The following is a 15613-nucleotide window of genomic DNA, read 5'->3' on the forward strand; positions in this document are numbered from 1 at the left end:
TTATTGCCATGAGAAGAGTGACTTCTCGTGTATGTACATGGCAAGATGTTATTTTGTTAGTTTTGTGTTTCTTTTTATTTTTAATTAATATTTTTTTCTTTATATTTATACTTTTAATATTTATATTTTATTTACAAAAACAAAGTAATAATTGAGTTTTTTCTAGAAAAATAAAAAATTATTAAATAAAATATATATAAAAACTAAAATAAATTAAAAATCTAAATATAAGAACTAAATTAATAAACAACTTTTTAAATGTTAAAAGATAGAAGGCAAATTTTTTCTTTTACGATGATACGATGACTTGGATTGTGGACCATTTTCTTCTTTTTGTTTTTATTCTTTTCATTCTTGTCTTGTTTCTTTTTCTGTTTTTCCTCATGCACATTTTTACTTCTCTTGCACTCTCCATAACTTCCCTCTTTCTTAATTTTTTAAGTGGTTACTCATCTTTTCTATAAATTGATCCTGTACGTTAGAAAGTAGCTGAGTAAAGAGTATTTCCATCTGATTACAATTCAATTTAGAATAACTTCTTTTTTGTTCTCTAAAATCTTTGTTAGTCATATCTAAAAGTATTTTAAAGTTTCGTCAGTCTTGTTATTTGAGGAATGTTATTCATTCAACTGGTTTATCTTTTTATCTGTGGTTTTGTGATATTTCATCAAGTCTTTAGAAGAGTGATGTTTTGAATTTGATGTACAATTTAATTATGATGAGTAAATAAATAAGATCGATAAAGTGTGAACTTCAACAATTTTAACTAGAGCACGCAATTTATTTTATGAATATTAAATTATACTTCTGATTGAGTATGAGAGTATCCAACCACCAAAATGTTTCAAATTGAGACTGTAAATTTATTTATGTTATTTGATGAATATTGTGATTGATTCAAAATTTTGGAAGTGTTAAATTTACATTTGTTGTCTTTATGATATTGTGAAAAATGTTATTTTTTGCTAATAAGAACTAAATTGTGACTATTTATACACTTTGGAATATAAATACTATTTCCCCCAATATTTTTCTCATATCTTCTCATGACGCCACATCATACATACAATTCCTTGTACATCGATCAACAAGATTGTAATTGCAAGCTTGATACCTGTGATTGAGCATCTTGCTAAATGACAAGTTCAACATCACACAAAAAAAATCAATGAAAGATAACCAAGATTTCAATAATAAGAGTACATCACAACATTAAAGATCATCCAAGTTAATTACATTGTCATTATACCAATGAATTTCAGAGGATTTTCTCTCACAATTACTCTCCTTATGACAGGAAGAACTTTCCAAGGCTCTTTCAAGTGACTCGCTAAGATCCATCTCCCACAAACCTAGCCTGCATATTCTGTCATAGGTCTCATAACTGGTTACCCTCAGACCATCTGCCACCAACTCCTTTAAGTCTCCGCTCATTTCTTCACTATTCATCATGTCTACAAATTGTTTTGATACTCCAGGTTGCCAGAAAACAATAATGGCACAACTCTTGTCCACCAATTTAACATCAAACTCTCCTGAAAATATATTGTGCGATGAACGAAGTAAATTCTTTAGCATGCCGGCTGTCATACCAAGATTGAATCCCCATAAGAAAACCAAATGTTCACAACTGATTTTTCTTGCATTATTGGTCCACACGCCAACAATCCCGGCATTAGATGAATCTTGGATTGGATGTGACCGTGGATGAAATACATTGGTGAAGTCTTCAAGCTCTGGATCCAAATGCTTATTGCCAGAATCAGTTACATTTGGGGAAATTTTCAATATAGAGCATAGCTTCATGAATAAATAGCCTAGTCTTAATGCATTAAGTCCATGAATCTTGCCTTCTTTTACAGTAGCTGTGTAAACCAACAAATGAAAAAAAAATAAGACTTACAAGTCATGAAAATAAAACATATTCTATTCTCCCTTCCATTATCAGAATGCAAACGTTTAGTTGACTTTCCAAATTGTGCTTTTATCATACGGAAGAATCTAACAAATAAATTAAAAACTTCAATTTTTCTTTCATGAGAAAAATCCATGAAAAGTGACAAATCATTTAGCACCAGATATAATAGAGCTTGATACTGCCCCCAAACATAAGAATGAACCAAATCAAAAGGATGAACAATCTTTGTATTACTAGAAGGATATGTAGCACAATGGTGCTTTGCAAATTGACATACATCACATTTAAATGACTCAATAGACTCTTTGGTAAACAAGGGAACATAGACTTTAAAACAGAAAAGGACGAATGTCCTAGACGATGGAGGAAAAGTCAAATTTGAGATGACTCAAAAGTAGTGCAAGGCTAGAGACAAGAGGTAGTTGTTTGCCTATCAATACTATTCTTAGTTTCCAAGTTGTTAAAGCAATACAACCCTCCCTGTTTCTTAAATACTCCAATTGTCTTCCCCGTGGCAAAATCCTAAAAAACACAATGAGTGGGAATGAAGGTTATAGAGCAATTTAGGTCATAGTAAGCTTTTGATCAGAAACAAGATTATATTAGATAGTTTTGTTAATTGATTTGAAACAATACATCAACTTTTACATATACAGAACTCAAATCCTAGAGTAATAATGATAGGTTCAAGGGAAATGTTTATATTAGGATAAATAAAAGGGACAGACAGTTATAACTGTTTGTGGGTAGGTTTTGTTGTCTCAGACTTTTATAAAGTCTGTGTAGGTAGTTGTTTTTAGTAGTTTTTTAGGAAGTTTTGTAAAGGGAAGGCTAAGGAGAGTCTAGTCCTCTTGAAAGACCAGGACGTGTAACAGTTTGGATTACTGTGCTTGTTTCATTGTTAATAAAGCTATCTAGTTTTTCTGGTGAACATCCAAGAACCTGTCTTGGAAGTCTTTACAGTTTTAAATAAATCTAGTTACCTATCATTGGTATTCAAAGCCATTTTCCTGGTGCTATGGCGTCTATGTGGCATGGTCAATACGAGAATGGAGGCAAGATTAGATGGATTGGAGCGCATAGTGCAAGAATAGGAACATGAAAATCAGAGTAGGTTCCAAAGGTCAGAGGAAATGCTTACAAGGATGACTGGGTTAGTGGAACGTTTCACATCCTCTGATAAATAAACAGCGGATAGTGCTTCTACTGCCATAGAAGGCAGTGTAGGCAGTCTAAAGAATGACAAAAGGAATGAAAGTGGATGTTTAGGACTAACTAGGGAAAAATGGAGGAAGCTTGATATTCTTGTTTTTGCAGGAGAAGATGCTTATGGCTGGACTAACCGGTTGGAGAGATATTTCCGGTTGAAAGAAGTCAATGAAGAGGAGAGGATGAGGGCTGTTATGGTGGCTTTGGAGGGAAAAGCCCTGAATTGGTTCCCGTGGTGGGAGACTTGCTATCCGAATCCTACATGGGAAGCTTTCAAGAGGCGGTTATTCAACGGTTCCAACCAACAATGCTTCAAAATCCTTTTGAAGTTTTGATTGGGCTTAGACAAATTGGACAGGTGGGAGAGTATATTGAACAATTTGAGCAATATGCGGGGTTCTTCAAAGGTATAAGGCAAGATTATTTGACAGGCAGTTTTCTAGATGGATTGAAGGACGAAATAAGATTGAAAACATGGTGATAATTGCATAACTAAAAAGTGAAAACAAGAAACAAAATACAAGTAAAAGCCCCTAGTGCCGGTTAACTTTTGGTTTCATTTCCTATTTTCTGTTAATTATATAAATTGCCACCTTATACTTTCAATCTGTTTCTGTTTCTAAAAATATAAACATGAAACAGAAAAAAAAAATAATACTTCTATTACTAATCTTTGAAAACAAGAAACAGATTGAAAACTAGCAATTTTGTAATTAAAAAATGAAAACATAAACAAGCCTAAGCATTCAGTTTTGTAAAGTATGAAGCCATTACCTTGTTCATGAGACTTTGCACAAAATAAACAAGACAAAATGAATTAATGTATGAAAGCATGTAATAAGCATGATTTTGAGTTTCGCACGAGAATAGAAAGTTGTGAACAACAAGACGCGGTAACTGACCTTGGTCAGGAATTTCCATATCAACTGGTGCAAAGAAATTACTATTCAAGTAGGATATAGCACTCGGAATGTTGGTCATTTTTCTCATGGTTCCATGTTTCTTCATCAAGTAATTTATGTCAAGTACATTGGGAAAAACTGAGTGCAAAGAGCTAAAAAATTCATCTACCTCCAGTGGAAGTGGTGCAATGAATTTTGAATGGATTAGAGTACAGTCTGCATAAGTAAATGAGAAGTTAATAACACGAAAAAGTAGACCAGACAACTACAACTAAGTTGAGAATTTTCATTTAAGAGATACACCATTAAGGCAATTGTAGCAGATAACAGGTTTCTGGGAAGCAGAGATTGAATCGATCACCTCTCGAAATCCACGAATTTTCTTGCTTTTCTCCTCTTCAAAATTCTGAAGCTCTCTCTGAAATTAAACCATAAGTATTTTCAAAATGGAAAACAGTTAGGAGGCAAGCACAAAGGTTAGATATTTCTCATTACCTCCAATGATTCCTTATCTTCTTTTGAAGTTGCCAGAACAATTCGTATTGCATGTATGGTCCCGCTGTTTGCAGGGATCAGCAAAGGAAGAAGATCATCTGAGTGGTCTAACAACATCTACAAATAAACAGCCAAGAAACATATAAAAATAAATAAATAAATAAATAAATAAAAAACTGATGGTGAGGTGATCATAGTTGTCTTATTTAGATTAGAACAATTAAAACTTCTTTAGTTCACTATACCTCAAGAATTAGCTGCACTTGACGTTCACTGCATACATCTATAGTCATGCAAGGTCTTGATCTGAACAGTTCACTGCCCAGGACAATATTCCTAAGGGAGTTGATAAGTTCTTCTGCATAAAATGTGTTTAAGAAAAAAAAGAAGATACAAGAAATTCTTTATTGTAAAAAAATCTGCTATAGATTTTCTAACCATCTCTGCCTGTGCTTGTGCCAGAGCTTTCACGTGTCTTTCTCCAACATTCAATCCGTGATCTAATCCTCTCAACAAAAATTGTGTCCGCAACAGTTGGTGATGAAGAAGATTTCACCACTTGACAAGAAGAGAGAGCAGCTCCAAGACGAACTTTAGCTGCTGACTCTTGAGCTCTAGATAGATATGATATGCCTGTCATACAAATAAAAAACTAACAGGTAATTAAAAAAAGAGCAACCTAGTGCAAGTGGCACCGAGCAACACTAAATGAGGCAGGGAATGTAAATTACTCAGTCTTAGTCCCGCAAGAGGATTTGAATCCATTACCTCTCTAAGCTAAGCAACACAGAAGCATGTTTATCCATGCTAAGGCTCAACCTAGTGCAGGTGGCACCAACCAACACTAAATGAGGTGCAGGAATATAAATTACTCCATCTCAGCCCCACAAGAGGATTTGAATCCATGACCTCTAAGCTAAGCAACACATAAGCAAGTTTATCTATGCTAAGACTCATCCTCAATCATAGGTCACCAAAATATCAAAATAAGGGATTCAGATTCCCCACAGAAAGAGATTTCGACAAACTTCAACAGCCAGTCAATTGGAAATGTACAATGAAGATAAGATAGCTCATTTTATCTAATAATAAAAACCTTGTGCACATACAATAATTTGTTGAAAGTCCCACATCGACTAAAGATAAGACCAATTTAGGTTAGACCAATTTAGAACATATAAGTGGGTGCAAACCTTACCTTACAAGTCGGTTTTGTGGGATTGAATTAGGCTTAAAGTCCACTTCTTAACATGGTATCAGAACCATAGTTAAAGCTCATCCTAGCGATATTTGTTGTTTGTTGGGTATATTGTTCTACCCGCTATTGAACCATCCATTAATGTCTAGTCTCACATTCGAGATGTATATACCTCGATGTGAGAGGGGTGTGTTGCATCGACTAGAGATAAAACCAATTTAGAATATATAAATGGATACAAACCTCACCTTACAAGCCGGTTTTGTAAGGTTGAGTTAGGCTTGAAATCCACTTCTTAACAGAAGTGTCTATCTGATGTCCATGCAACAATGGCAATTCATGCTTATGTGAAAATCAAAATGCTTGGAATCTGAATCCCTAAATAAGTAACAGAACCATAGATCCTCAATTTACATGTCATAGCATAACCTTTCTTTACACATTTACCACATTAGAAGAGTCCCTACTTCATAGCATACCCTTCCTTTCTTTCCGACAATCAACAATCACCATGACCAAAACCCTACTTCATATTTAGGGCAGAAAAAGCTCTTTCTTTTTCCCATTCAGGAGTATTTCCTCATGCTTATGCAGCTTTCCAATCAAAGTTGAGTTTCCCCTCGGTAGTTCATAAATAAATATTAGCATTAAAAGTCAACAGATAAGTAAATATTTAGAGTAATGTTTGCAAACTTAAATCCGTTTTGTGCTTTCAACTGAAAAATAGTTTTAGGTCAAATATGAATGTGCGATAGAAAGACTAACACTCTCTAACAATCTTTTACCTTCGTACTCTCTAACAATCTTTTACCTTCGCTTCTTAGAGCTAACGAGGGAGGGGAGGAAGGAAAGCAGGTGAAAGGGAGGAAGTTGTAGTTTTGTTGGAAGAATCCTAACCGTTTTCTTTTCATGCAAAATTCCAAAGAAGAAATATAAGGAATTGGCCATGAGTATATAGTTCTTTTGAAAATCATAATCGACTATAATCAATTATGGGTCAGTTTTTTAAACTCTTTTGTTCTTTATATTATTATAATAAAATAAAGAATTAAAAAATAGTAATAAATAAAATCAACTATGATTACTAAAATATTCTTTCTTTCTATCCAAACAACATTTCTTTCCATTCATTTCTCATCTATCCATTTTTCACTTCCTCAATTTCTTACCTCTATACCAAAATGAGCATTAAACATACCCTCTGTTATCAGCTGAAATATATTGGAAACTACAAATTCTAATGGGTCCTACATGTAATCACTCTATCTCCTAATTTTGTAGTTTCCAGTACATTTTAATCAATGGTAACGTGTATTAAAAGGATTTCACTAGCACTCCTCCAATTTGCCAGAGTTAAAAGAGAAAACAAGCATACCACGAAACAGGGGTTTTACAAGACAAACTAAGTTTGAAGGTTCCAAACATGGGATATGTTTAAACAAACTTCTCCCAAAGAAAATTTCGACAAATTAGCTTAAGCATTTTAGAATACGAGTACACGTTTTTTTCTTTCCACTTTTCTTTCCTAAAAGTGCTGAAAATTTTCCTGGCCTAAAATTATATTTTGATCACAGAACAGCACCAGAAGCACTCAGGGAAGATGTTCTAGGTTTTTTCCTAATTTTAAACCATCAAGCAAAAGGAATTGGATTTACCCATTTTGCGACCCCAAAAAGAGAACAGGGACAAGAAGAACACACAAAAGCAACAAAAAGCTCACCATTATAAACGCAAGCATTGAAATCAAAGCCCCGGCGAGCCATGGAGGCGAGAAGCGATGTCTGACACGAAAAGCTGTAAGCAGGCATCCCCATTTTCAATTCGTCTCTCGGAAACAGCACGAAATTATAACTGCAAATTTTCAACGTTATCTTCAAAACAAATGGAGACCCAGCATTTTCAAAAAACGAAAAAGAAGTGAAAGTGTCGGGAACTGACGGGTGAGCGAGGAGTTTGTCGGAGCTGGAAACGGAGAAGGGGCATACTGCAAAGTGGAGGAGCTGGAAGCGGTGGGCGGCGCGGCGGGCCTTGGAGTAGGCGGTCTGAGCAGTGTCGAAAGGTAGAGGGCGGAGCCAGGACGGTGGCGACGGAGAGCCGGTCTTGGCCATAGATACGGCGACATAGTCGGAGGAAGAGATGTGAGTCTTTAGCTCTTGCAGGGACTCTTCGAAGTTGGAAATTGTCACCTGCTTCACCCTCCATTTCGAGGACGACGTGCAGAGAGAACGACGCCGCAACTGAAACACAGAAGCCATCTAAACGGCGGCGTTTCTGCCTCGGATTTTTCCCTCAAGGTGCGGCGCGTTACCACAGCTGCCGTTTTTTAACCATCTGAAGACAAATTTGAGAGAGGATAAAAAAAAATAAAGCTATGTATAGTGAAAAAGAAAACAATAGTTTCGAATAACAAAAACTTCCCCTTCTCAAGTTACTTTAACAATATTGCTTATTTTAAAGGTTAAACATGTTTTTCGTGTTTTAGTATAACATGATTTTGATTTTAGTCTCTATTCGAAATTATGATGATTTTTAATTTTTTTAATTTTGAAATTATTATAATTAGTCCTTAAAATTAAAAAGTGTTAAATTTTTATATAAAGTGACTAATAGTGAGTCAGGTGTTTGGGGTTTCTCATCTCTTTCACATCTACCACTGTTCCCTCTCCGAGTCTCTATTTTCATCCAAGCCAGCAGCTACATTGGCAACTGCAGAAGGAGTAATTTCACCAAGACCAAACCTAACAGTGGTCGTCACCAAAAGCGCAATCAGAGACTCTTTTTCATATTCATATTCTCCACCTTTCAACAAAAATCTAGATTCAAAATCTGTTCTTTCCTTCAAACACACCCCAACCCTAACTATACAACCTTTGCAAACCCGACAATGAAAATTGAACAATAAAAGAAGTATAAAAATAAATTTAAAAAAATAAAAAAAGAAAAGAAAATCCTAACATTAAGGGAGATGATTAAACGTTGAATAGCGAAATTCCTAACCATCTCAAGGGAGATGATTACCTACTCAAAGGATGCAATCCTTGCGAAGCACAACTAAACATTTAAATGCTTTAGGATAGTTATCACATTCGTGAGAGTCCTCCACCAGGTCAAATATTTTATTTTTTATTTCATTGATTGTTGTTACCACCTAATCAGGACTATCTCTGCAGGAAATAAAGGCTTCAAAATCTTGGGCAGGAGTCAGATCCCCGATTTTCTCAACTTTCACAGATGCATTTTCAATAACATCATTTGTAGAAGATCTCTTTCCTCCCCATAATCGCCTAGATTTTTTCTACAACAAGACATTTTGAACGTAAATCATAGTTGATGTGGTTGTTCCAAATATCATAGTCGATGTTTAAAAAATAAGATCATAGGACTCATTCTCACCAACGGTTGTCCTTTAAGCTCAAAAGACCTGCAAAATGAGTCTATTACAGATTTATTTTGCAAAAGCAGGTCCGCGTCAGGCTCTGTAATTTTCTTCTTGAGTGTGTCTAGATCCTTTGATTTCAGCTCAAGGAAACGATAAAAGCGCTGAAAGGGAAACCGTGGTTGCTTTGCTGAATAAGATGAACGAAGTTCTCAAGCACAACTAACGTGGCAAAGAGTGAAGAGGAAAGCTGACATAAAACGTGACCTCGCCGTTTGCTACTTTTAACAAAAGATAACGCCGTCCAATTTTAAGGACTAATAGTAAGAGTTTCAAAACTATAATGACTAAAAACCATCAAAGTTTCGAGTATAGGGACTAAAACCAAAATCGTGTGATACTTAAGGGACGAAAAACATATTTAACCCTTATTTTAATAATACTAGTATATGTTTTTTTTTTTTTACATGTATGGTTTTTATTTTCTGTTGTAAGTAGTTAATCTAATTTTAAAAACAATTCATTTAAATAAACAAATATTTAAAAGGATAAAACAGTAATATAAATATTTTAGTTTAAAAAATAATAAAATTTAAATAAACAATTATTTAAAAAGTAAAAATAATAAGATGATGATTTTGGTATTAAAAAATTGTTACTCATATGGTAAAAGTTTAAAAGAATTCCTCAAAACATAAAATAAAAGAAATTGTGTACACAAATCCCCTTTTATTAATAATATACATAATAATACTAGAATTTTAAATGAAAAAATAAAATAATAATATTCTCCTTTTCCAAAACTTACAACCCTTGTGAAAATTGTAAAATATATTATATGATTGTAATAGTTTAATAAGAGAAAAATGAGTGCTAATGATAATTTTCCTATATTATATTAAAGCATTGGAAACTTAAGAATTGAAGAGGTTAGGAAGATAAGGAAAAAATACAAAAATTAGAAAGTTGTGAATATATATATATATATATATATATATATATATATATATATATATGACAGTAGCCATTTAAATAACTTTTATTTGGTATTAACTTTTGTTTTTTAATTTTATAAATATTTTTTAAATTAAAATAGTTATTTTATTAACATTACCTTTTAAATAACTATTTATTTAAATTTAATCACTTTTTTCGATTTCAGAGTATTTTTTTTTAAATTTAACAATTTCTTAATTAAAAAACTATTTACAAAATAAATAAAAACTATTTACAATAAAATTATAAAAATTATTTATACTTAATTTTATAAATATAATAATAAAATAAAACTAATTTTATTATTTTTTATTATCATTCAAAAGCGAATAAAATAGTTAAACAATCTCTTTTGTGTATTCTTCACAAATTTCTCTTTCTTTAATGACTATGAGTAGGTAATTATCCTTATTAGAGTTAAATGTATTTCAACAAATACTTCCTTGTAGTAGCTAGTTTTTCTTATTTAATAAAAAATGTTATTTTTCTTTTGGTACGTTTATTGTTTGTAATTAATGCTCCCCGAAGCACTTGATCTCTGTGTTTTGGAAAACTCAATTTGGACTACATTTGTACAAGACTGACTATCAATATTACCTATTGTGAGGTCTTGAAAATTTAACCACTGCCACCTGTCAAATCACGTAATTATTACTCTCAAATCCTGTCCAAAAATTTTAATTAAGAAACGAACCCCACCCCTCGTTCTTGACGCCATTTAATGCACCCTCGTCACACGTGCAGTGCAATTAAAACGCACTCACACTCATTCTGCATGCAGCTGCCAAGTGTCACTTTAGAACGTTCGAAAACGTTAGTGGAATCCAAGTGGCACCAGGCGAATGGACGTTCGTCCTACGTGGGGAGAGAAATTACTTTTCTGGAAAACCCTCTCCCATTTCTCTGCATGCTTCATCTTCTTCCCCGAACTTTTGCTTCCAAATTCTCTGCCTTCTCTCTAGAACCTCCATCTTCTCTCTACCATATCTTACCTTCTTCTTCTCCGATCCAATTTCAGAGACCATAGGAGCAATCCAGACGCCGTAAGCTTTCCATCAAACCGAACAAGTTCCAGTTTTGAATTCTGGTACGTTCGTCCTTTAGCTGTTCATTATTAGGGTTCATGCAAAAACCAAGTATGGTTACATGCATTCTCTGTCTCTGAATCAAATGTTGATTTCTGGTTTGATTTTAGTTCCAAGAGTCGAGTAGTCTGAGGATAGAAGTGATAGTTGGGCGAACGCGGATTTTCACGTTAGGACGTTCGTTCACTACTGATCCAGGTAAGGGAAGCTTTAGTAATTTAATTCATACTGTATAATGTGTGTGAAAGCATGAATTGTACTGAATATATGAAATGCATGATGTTTACTGTGATTGAACGAACCCTGTTGTACTGGTTGTATATGAGTGATATTGTATGAACTGTATGTTGAGGCTGAACCATATGAATTGGAAAATGGATGATTTCTGTAAGTTATGTATGATAATATGAATTCTGTAACGTATGAGATTTATGGTGGGAATAAATTATAAGATATGAATCGCATGTAAAATGTAAATTTATGGTAGATGAAAAATCTGTAAAATATAAGAGTCCTTACTTTGATAATGCACGCTCGTCATCGAACGGTCTTCTACCGTTCGGCTTTTCCTGGAAATTGATTTAGAATAAGTGTTCTTTCATTTGGAAAGGATTCGGCTTAAGAACGAGCGTCCTCTGGTGAAAGTCTAGGTTTGAGCGTTCGGCTCATCCTAGTGGTGTCCAGCGATTTTTAAATAATTGAACTCAGATTCGTAACGCTCGGTCTTATATCGAACGTTCGTTCTAATTAGTGTTCGGTCATCTACTGAGCGTTCGTCCAAATGGGCTCTCGGTCTTGTATCGAGCGTTCGTCCTAAGTGGCGTTCGGTCTCAGACCGAACGCTCGTCCTTTCCGTAAACTACAACGAGCGATAGTAGCGTTCGTCCTGAATTTAAATAGCGTTCGCTCTGAATGAAAATAGCGTTCGTCCATAAAGCTAAATAGCGTTCGTCCAAACAGTAACTTTATATCCGCTACCGCGTTCGGTTATTAACTGGCGGGTAGTACCTTTTATAAATTCGTGTCCGTTTTAATATCTAAAAGTTTTATGATGTTTTATTCACTTGGATTCGATCTAATGACCTTGAAAGTAAATTATTCTAAGTATCAGTTAAATCGTTCTAGAGTCAGTCCATGTAGTTGATTCAAGTGGTCACAACGTTCGTTCTCGGAAAGACGTTCGTTTTTCTTCTGTCAGAAACGAGTGTCTCTCGGTATCATGATGACGTTCGTCCTCATTATGAAGGGGTCTGAACGCTCGTCTTTTTAGGGAAGTGGAACTAAGAATGAAAATGTGATGTTGAGGGAAGTATATAATGTGCGAACCATATATGAGATGAAACTATGAGTTTGGAAATTTGAACGAGCGTTCCAAGGAGGAACGTCTCTCTGATTTGAATATGATGAGTTGTATAGTATGACCATGGTAAAATTACTGATGGTTGTTCATCCTGATATTCCGTGAGTGCTCGTCCTCAAGTAGAGGGGAGTAGGTCATGTGTGGGAATGGCAGGAGGCCCTAATCCTCTTGAGTACTTTGGACTGATAGGGCTAACCTTGGGTGGCAGCTGAAGAGTGTTTCCAGTTACCACACCACCCAAGTGCAAGAACGCCTGTAGTTACATGGATTCATACAGTCCGGACGGTCGGTCTTATGAGAGTTTGGATGAATTATATTATGTTTTGATGTATTGTTGTATGTTTCGTATGTTAATTGCTTATGTGAAATTGTTAATTGAGTTGTATGAATTAAACTACTTAAGCTTACCCTGTGTCTCTTTCCTTGTGTTGTCGTTCGTCCTTGAACGTTCGTCTTGTCTATGCAATGATCATCCGTGTGGATGTGAGCAGACGGGGAGGCGTTGCTTGAAGAAGCGCTGGAAGAAGAAAATTTGGGGGACGCCAATCTGGTTGACGTAGAGGTTAAAGCCGAGCCCTAGAGCGCTCGTTAGTTATAGCTTTCGTTTTCTGATTAGCTTTTGGACGATCGGTTAAAGTGTGTAAAACCGTTCGTCTTTTAACTTTGAAATACTGCTGTATTGGTATTTTACTTCTGTACGTGTGAACGTTAACTTTTGGAATCTTTGCGCTTAGTATTAAAACTGCATGTTTTAACTGTTAATTGTAATGAATTCTAATCTATGGTAATTACTATATTTTGGGATGTTACACCTATGCTTAAAATAAATAAAAAAAGAATATTGTTCATAGATAAAAGACTTTTTTTCCTGATACAAGTTGTTTCGGTACTTAGGGTCTACCTTCACAATTTCAAGTTACTTTTTCGCACATTTTCTTAGTTCTTCTGAGTGCCAATCATTTGTAATTCTCTCATCTACACACAGTACAAGTTCGAACGGTAGATATTCATTAAAGACATTCCGATATTTAAGTTAATATTAAGTTATTCATTGATTATAATTGTTAAATTTTAAATATTTAATAAATAATCTACTATTTTATCTTGTTTTTGTATTTATAGTTTTTTATTGGATTTTTGAACAGGGTTGGTCCAGTTAGACCCAATATTGCTTAAGCATGTTTTAACTTTCTTAATGTAAAATGTTTCGGTAGGGTTTGGAGGTCCCCCGCTAAAACACTCTTGGTAGTACTGAAGACTGGATGGGCGTTGAAGACTGGGCGGACGGGCACCCGTCAAAGGCACTCTGACTCATAAGTCAGTAAAATGACCGAACGGTTGGCTCTGTAAATAATGCATGTGGTGTGCATGACGAGCAGCGTGGTCCAGACTGGTTGTAATGAGTTTTTATCTTTTGTCGGCCTAATGACGATCCAATCATGCCTTAATCTTCTTTAGGGACTTAATGAGTCATTACCAGTTGGCACGACCAATGTGGATGACCATGGACGGACGTCCTGGGAGGACGGTGGAAGACTTGGGAGGACGACCATGGGAGGAATATACAGGAGGACGTCATGTGGAAGGACCGTACGGTACATAAAAGGTCTCAACTGAACAGTTAAGCTAGTCGTACAAACCATGGCATTGTTTGATCCGTTCGATATATCGGGTTGTCGCTTTCCTAAGTTATCCTTTTATATCTTTGATCGATTGGTAGGGATACATCGGTCGGTCTGTATGGTACACAGACCACCAAGTCCGAGACAAACCAGTTTGGTGAAGGGACTTTAGAAGACCGACTTTGTCGTTCGACATGAAGTTATCGTTGGCGATTAGTTCGCGCCAGGGGAAGTTATAGAGTTGTTTGATTTATACCATCGAATGCAGTTTTTCGTTTGTCGTGCTAGGTAAAAAACACCTAGTATTTCAAACTGGACCATAGGATCTGGTTACATCTAACAGTTAGGATTGTTCCTAGTCCCGAGATTTACTGCCTATAAATAGGATGGGTACTTCCTATCATTTTCACCTTTTTTTCTACCCCATTTCTAGCGCGAGCACTTGTTTTAATTTTAATAAAGGTAATAATGGTTATTGTGACCATATCTTCGTTTGAGGAGTCTTCGGGAAGGGGAAGGTGAGGCACTAAAGGCGGCGTCTCATCTACGGTAGCGACGGAGTCTTCGTTGACCTTTATCCGGTCAACCGAGCAACGTGAAGGTCTGGACCCCGAGTCAGCAATTGTAAATGGAGAAAAAGAAATAATGTTGAGTGGTTCACGGAACTTTGTGTATGGTGAAGTGATCATAGAGGGCACTGAGGAAAAAGATGGAGAAGGTGAAGTACTTCCTATCATTAGTGGTTATGATTGGGCTTCTCATAATGTCAGTGAGTTTTCAACGTGTTTTCAGACGAAGGGTCAATTGGGGAATTGGGCCGAACGTAATTGCGTATTGAGGTCAATAAAGTTCGGTCCATTGTTCAAGTTGACAGCCTGCAAGGGGAACAAATGTGTCTTTCACGGAAAAGGGGACAACCCTAATGACTTCTTCTTCGCGTACGTTTATCTCTTTCATGAGATGTTCGTGTGGCTTTCCTTCAGTTCCTTTCAAATGGACGTCCTGAGGGTTTTAAACATTGCACCTTCTCAGCTTCACCCGAATAGAGTTAGGCTTACATGCAACGTTCGCGGTGATTTGCCAGGTGTTTAACCTAACGCCTACACCCACGGCCTTTTTTGCATTATTTTCGTACGAGGCCAGTTGCCAAGCATGGTTGGGTGTCTTTGATTTCCGAACAAGGAAAAACCTTGTTTGAGCTTTTCTCTCTTTCGTTTAAGGGTTTCAAGGACAAATTCTTTAAGGTAGAGATTACGAAATTTGGCTTCAAGTGGGATGTGTTCCAAGTGTTAAGAAGCGTCTTCCCGTCCTGCCTTTCAAGGTAGTAAGCTTCATTCTGTAAGTCCTTTGTGATTCGAAAAGGTCCAGTTTAAAGCCAACTTCCCGTGCGTACAAATCTTTCTGGCTTCTTCAGGTTTTCTCCACACTAAGTCACCCTTTAAGAAGCAGCGA

The 15613-nt window shown here is 35.6% G+C and overlaps 1 protein-coding gene across 2 annotated transcripts; it reads right to left on the reverse strand.

The window, feature by feature from the left end:
• Positions 1-1185: 1185 nt before the first annotated feature.
• On the reverse strand, positions 1186-8066 carry LOC108329600 (poly(A)-specific ribonuclease PARN-like). Of its 2 annotated transcripts, XM_017563885.2 has the most exons (9): positions 7661-8066; positions 7443-7573; positions 4963-5157; positions 4770-4882; positions 4525-4641; positions 4333-4447; positions 4199-4245; positions 4030-4129; positions 1186-1865 (listed from the first exon to the last, which is right to left on the reverse strand). In XM_017563885.2, the coding sequence occupies exons 1-9, from the start codon at positions 7975-7977 to the stop codon at positions 1213-1215; spliced, it is 1788 nt and encodes a 595-aa protein (XP_017419374.1). In that variant the 5' UTR covers positions 7978-8066; the 3' UTR covers positions 1186-1212. The 2 variants fall into 2 exon arrangements, with proteins under 2 accessions (XP_017419374.1, XP_017419373.1); XM_017563884.2 differs by having other exon boundaries at positions 4030-4245.
• Positions 8067-15613: the final 7547 nt, after the last annotated feature.

Source organism: Vigna angularis, chromosome 2 (assembly GCF_016808095.1).
Source record: "Vigna angularis cultivar LongXiaoDou No.4 chromosome 2, ASM1680809v1, whole genome shotgun sequence".
NCBI lineage: Eukaryota > Viridiplantae > Streptophyta > Magnoliopsida > Fabales > Fabaceae > Vigna > Vigna angularis.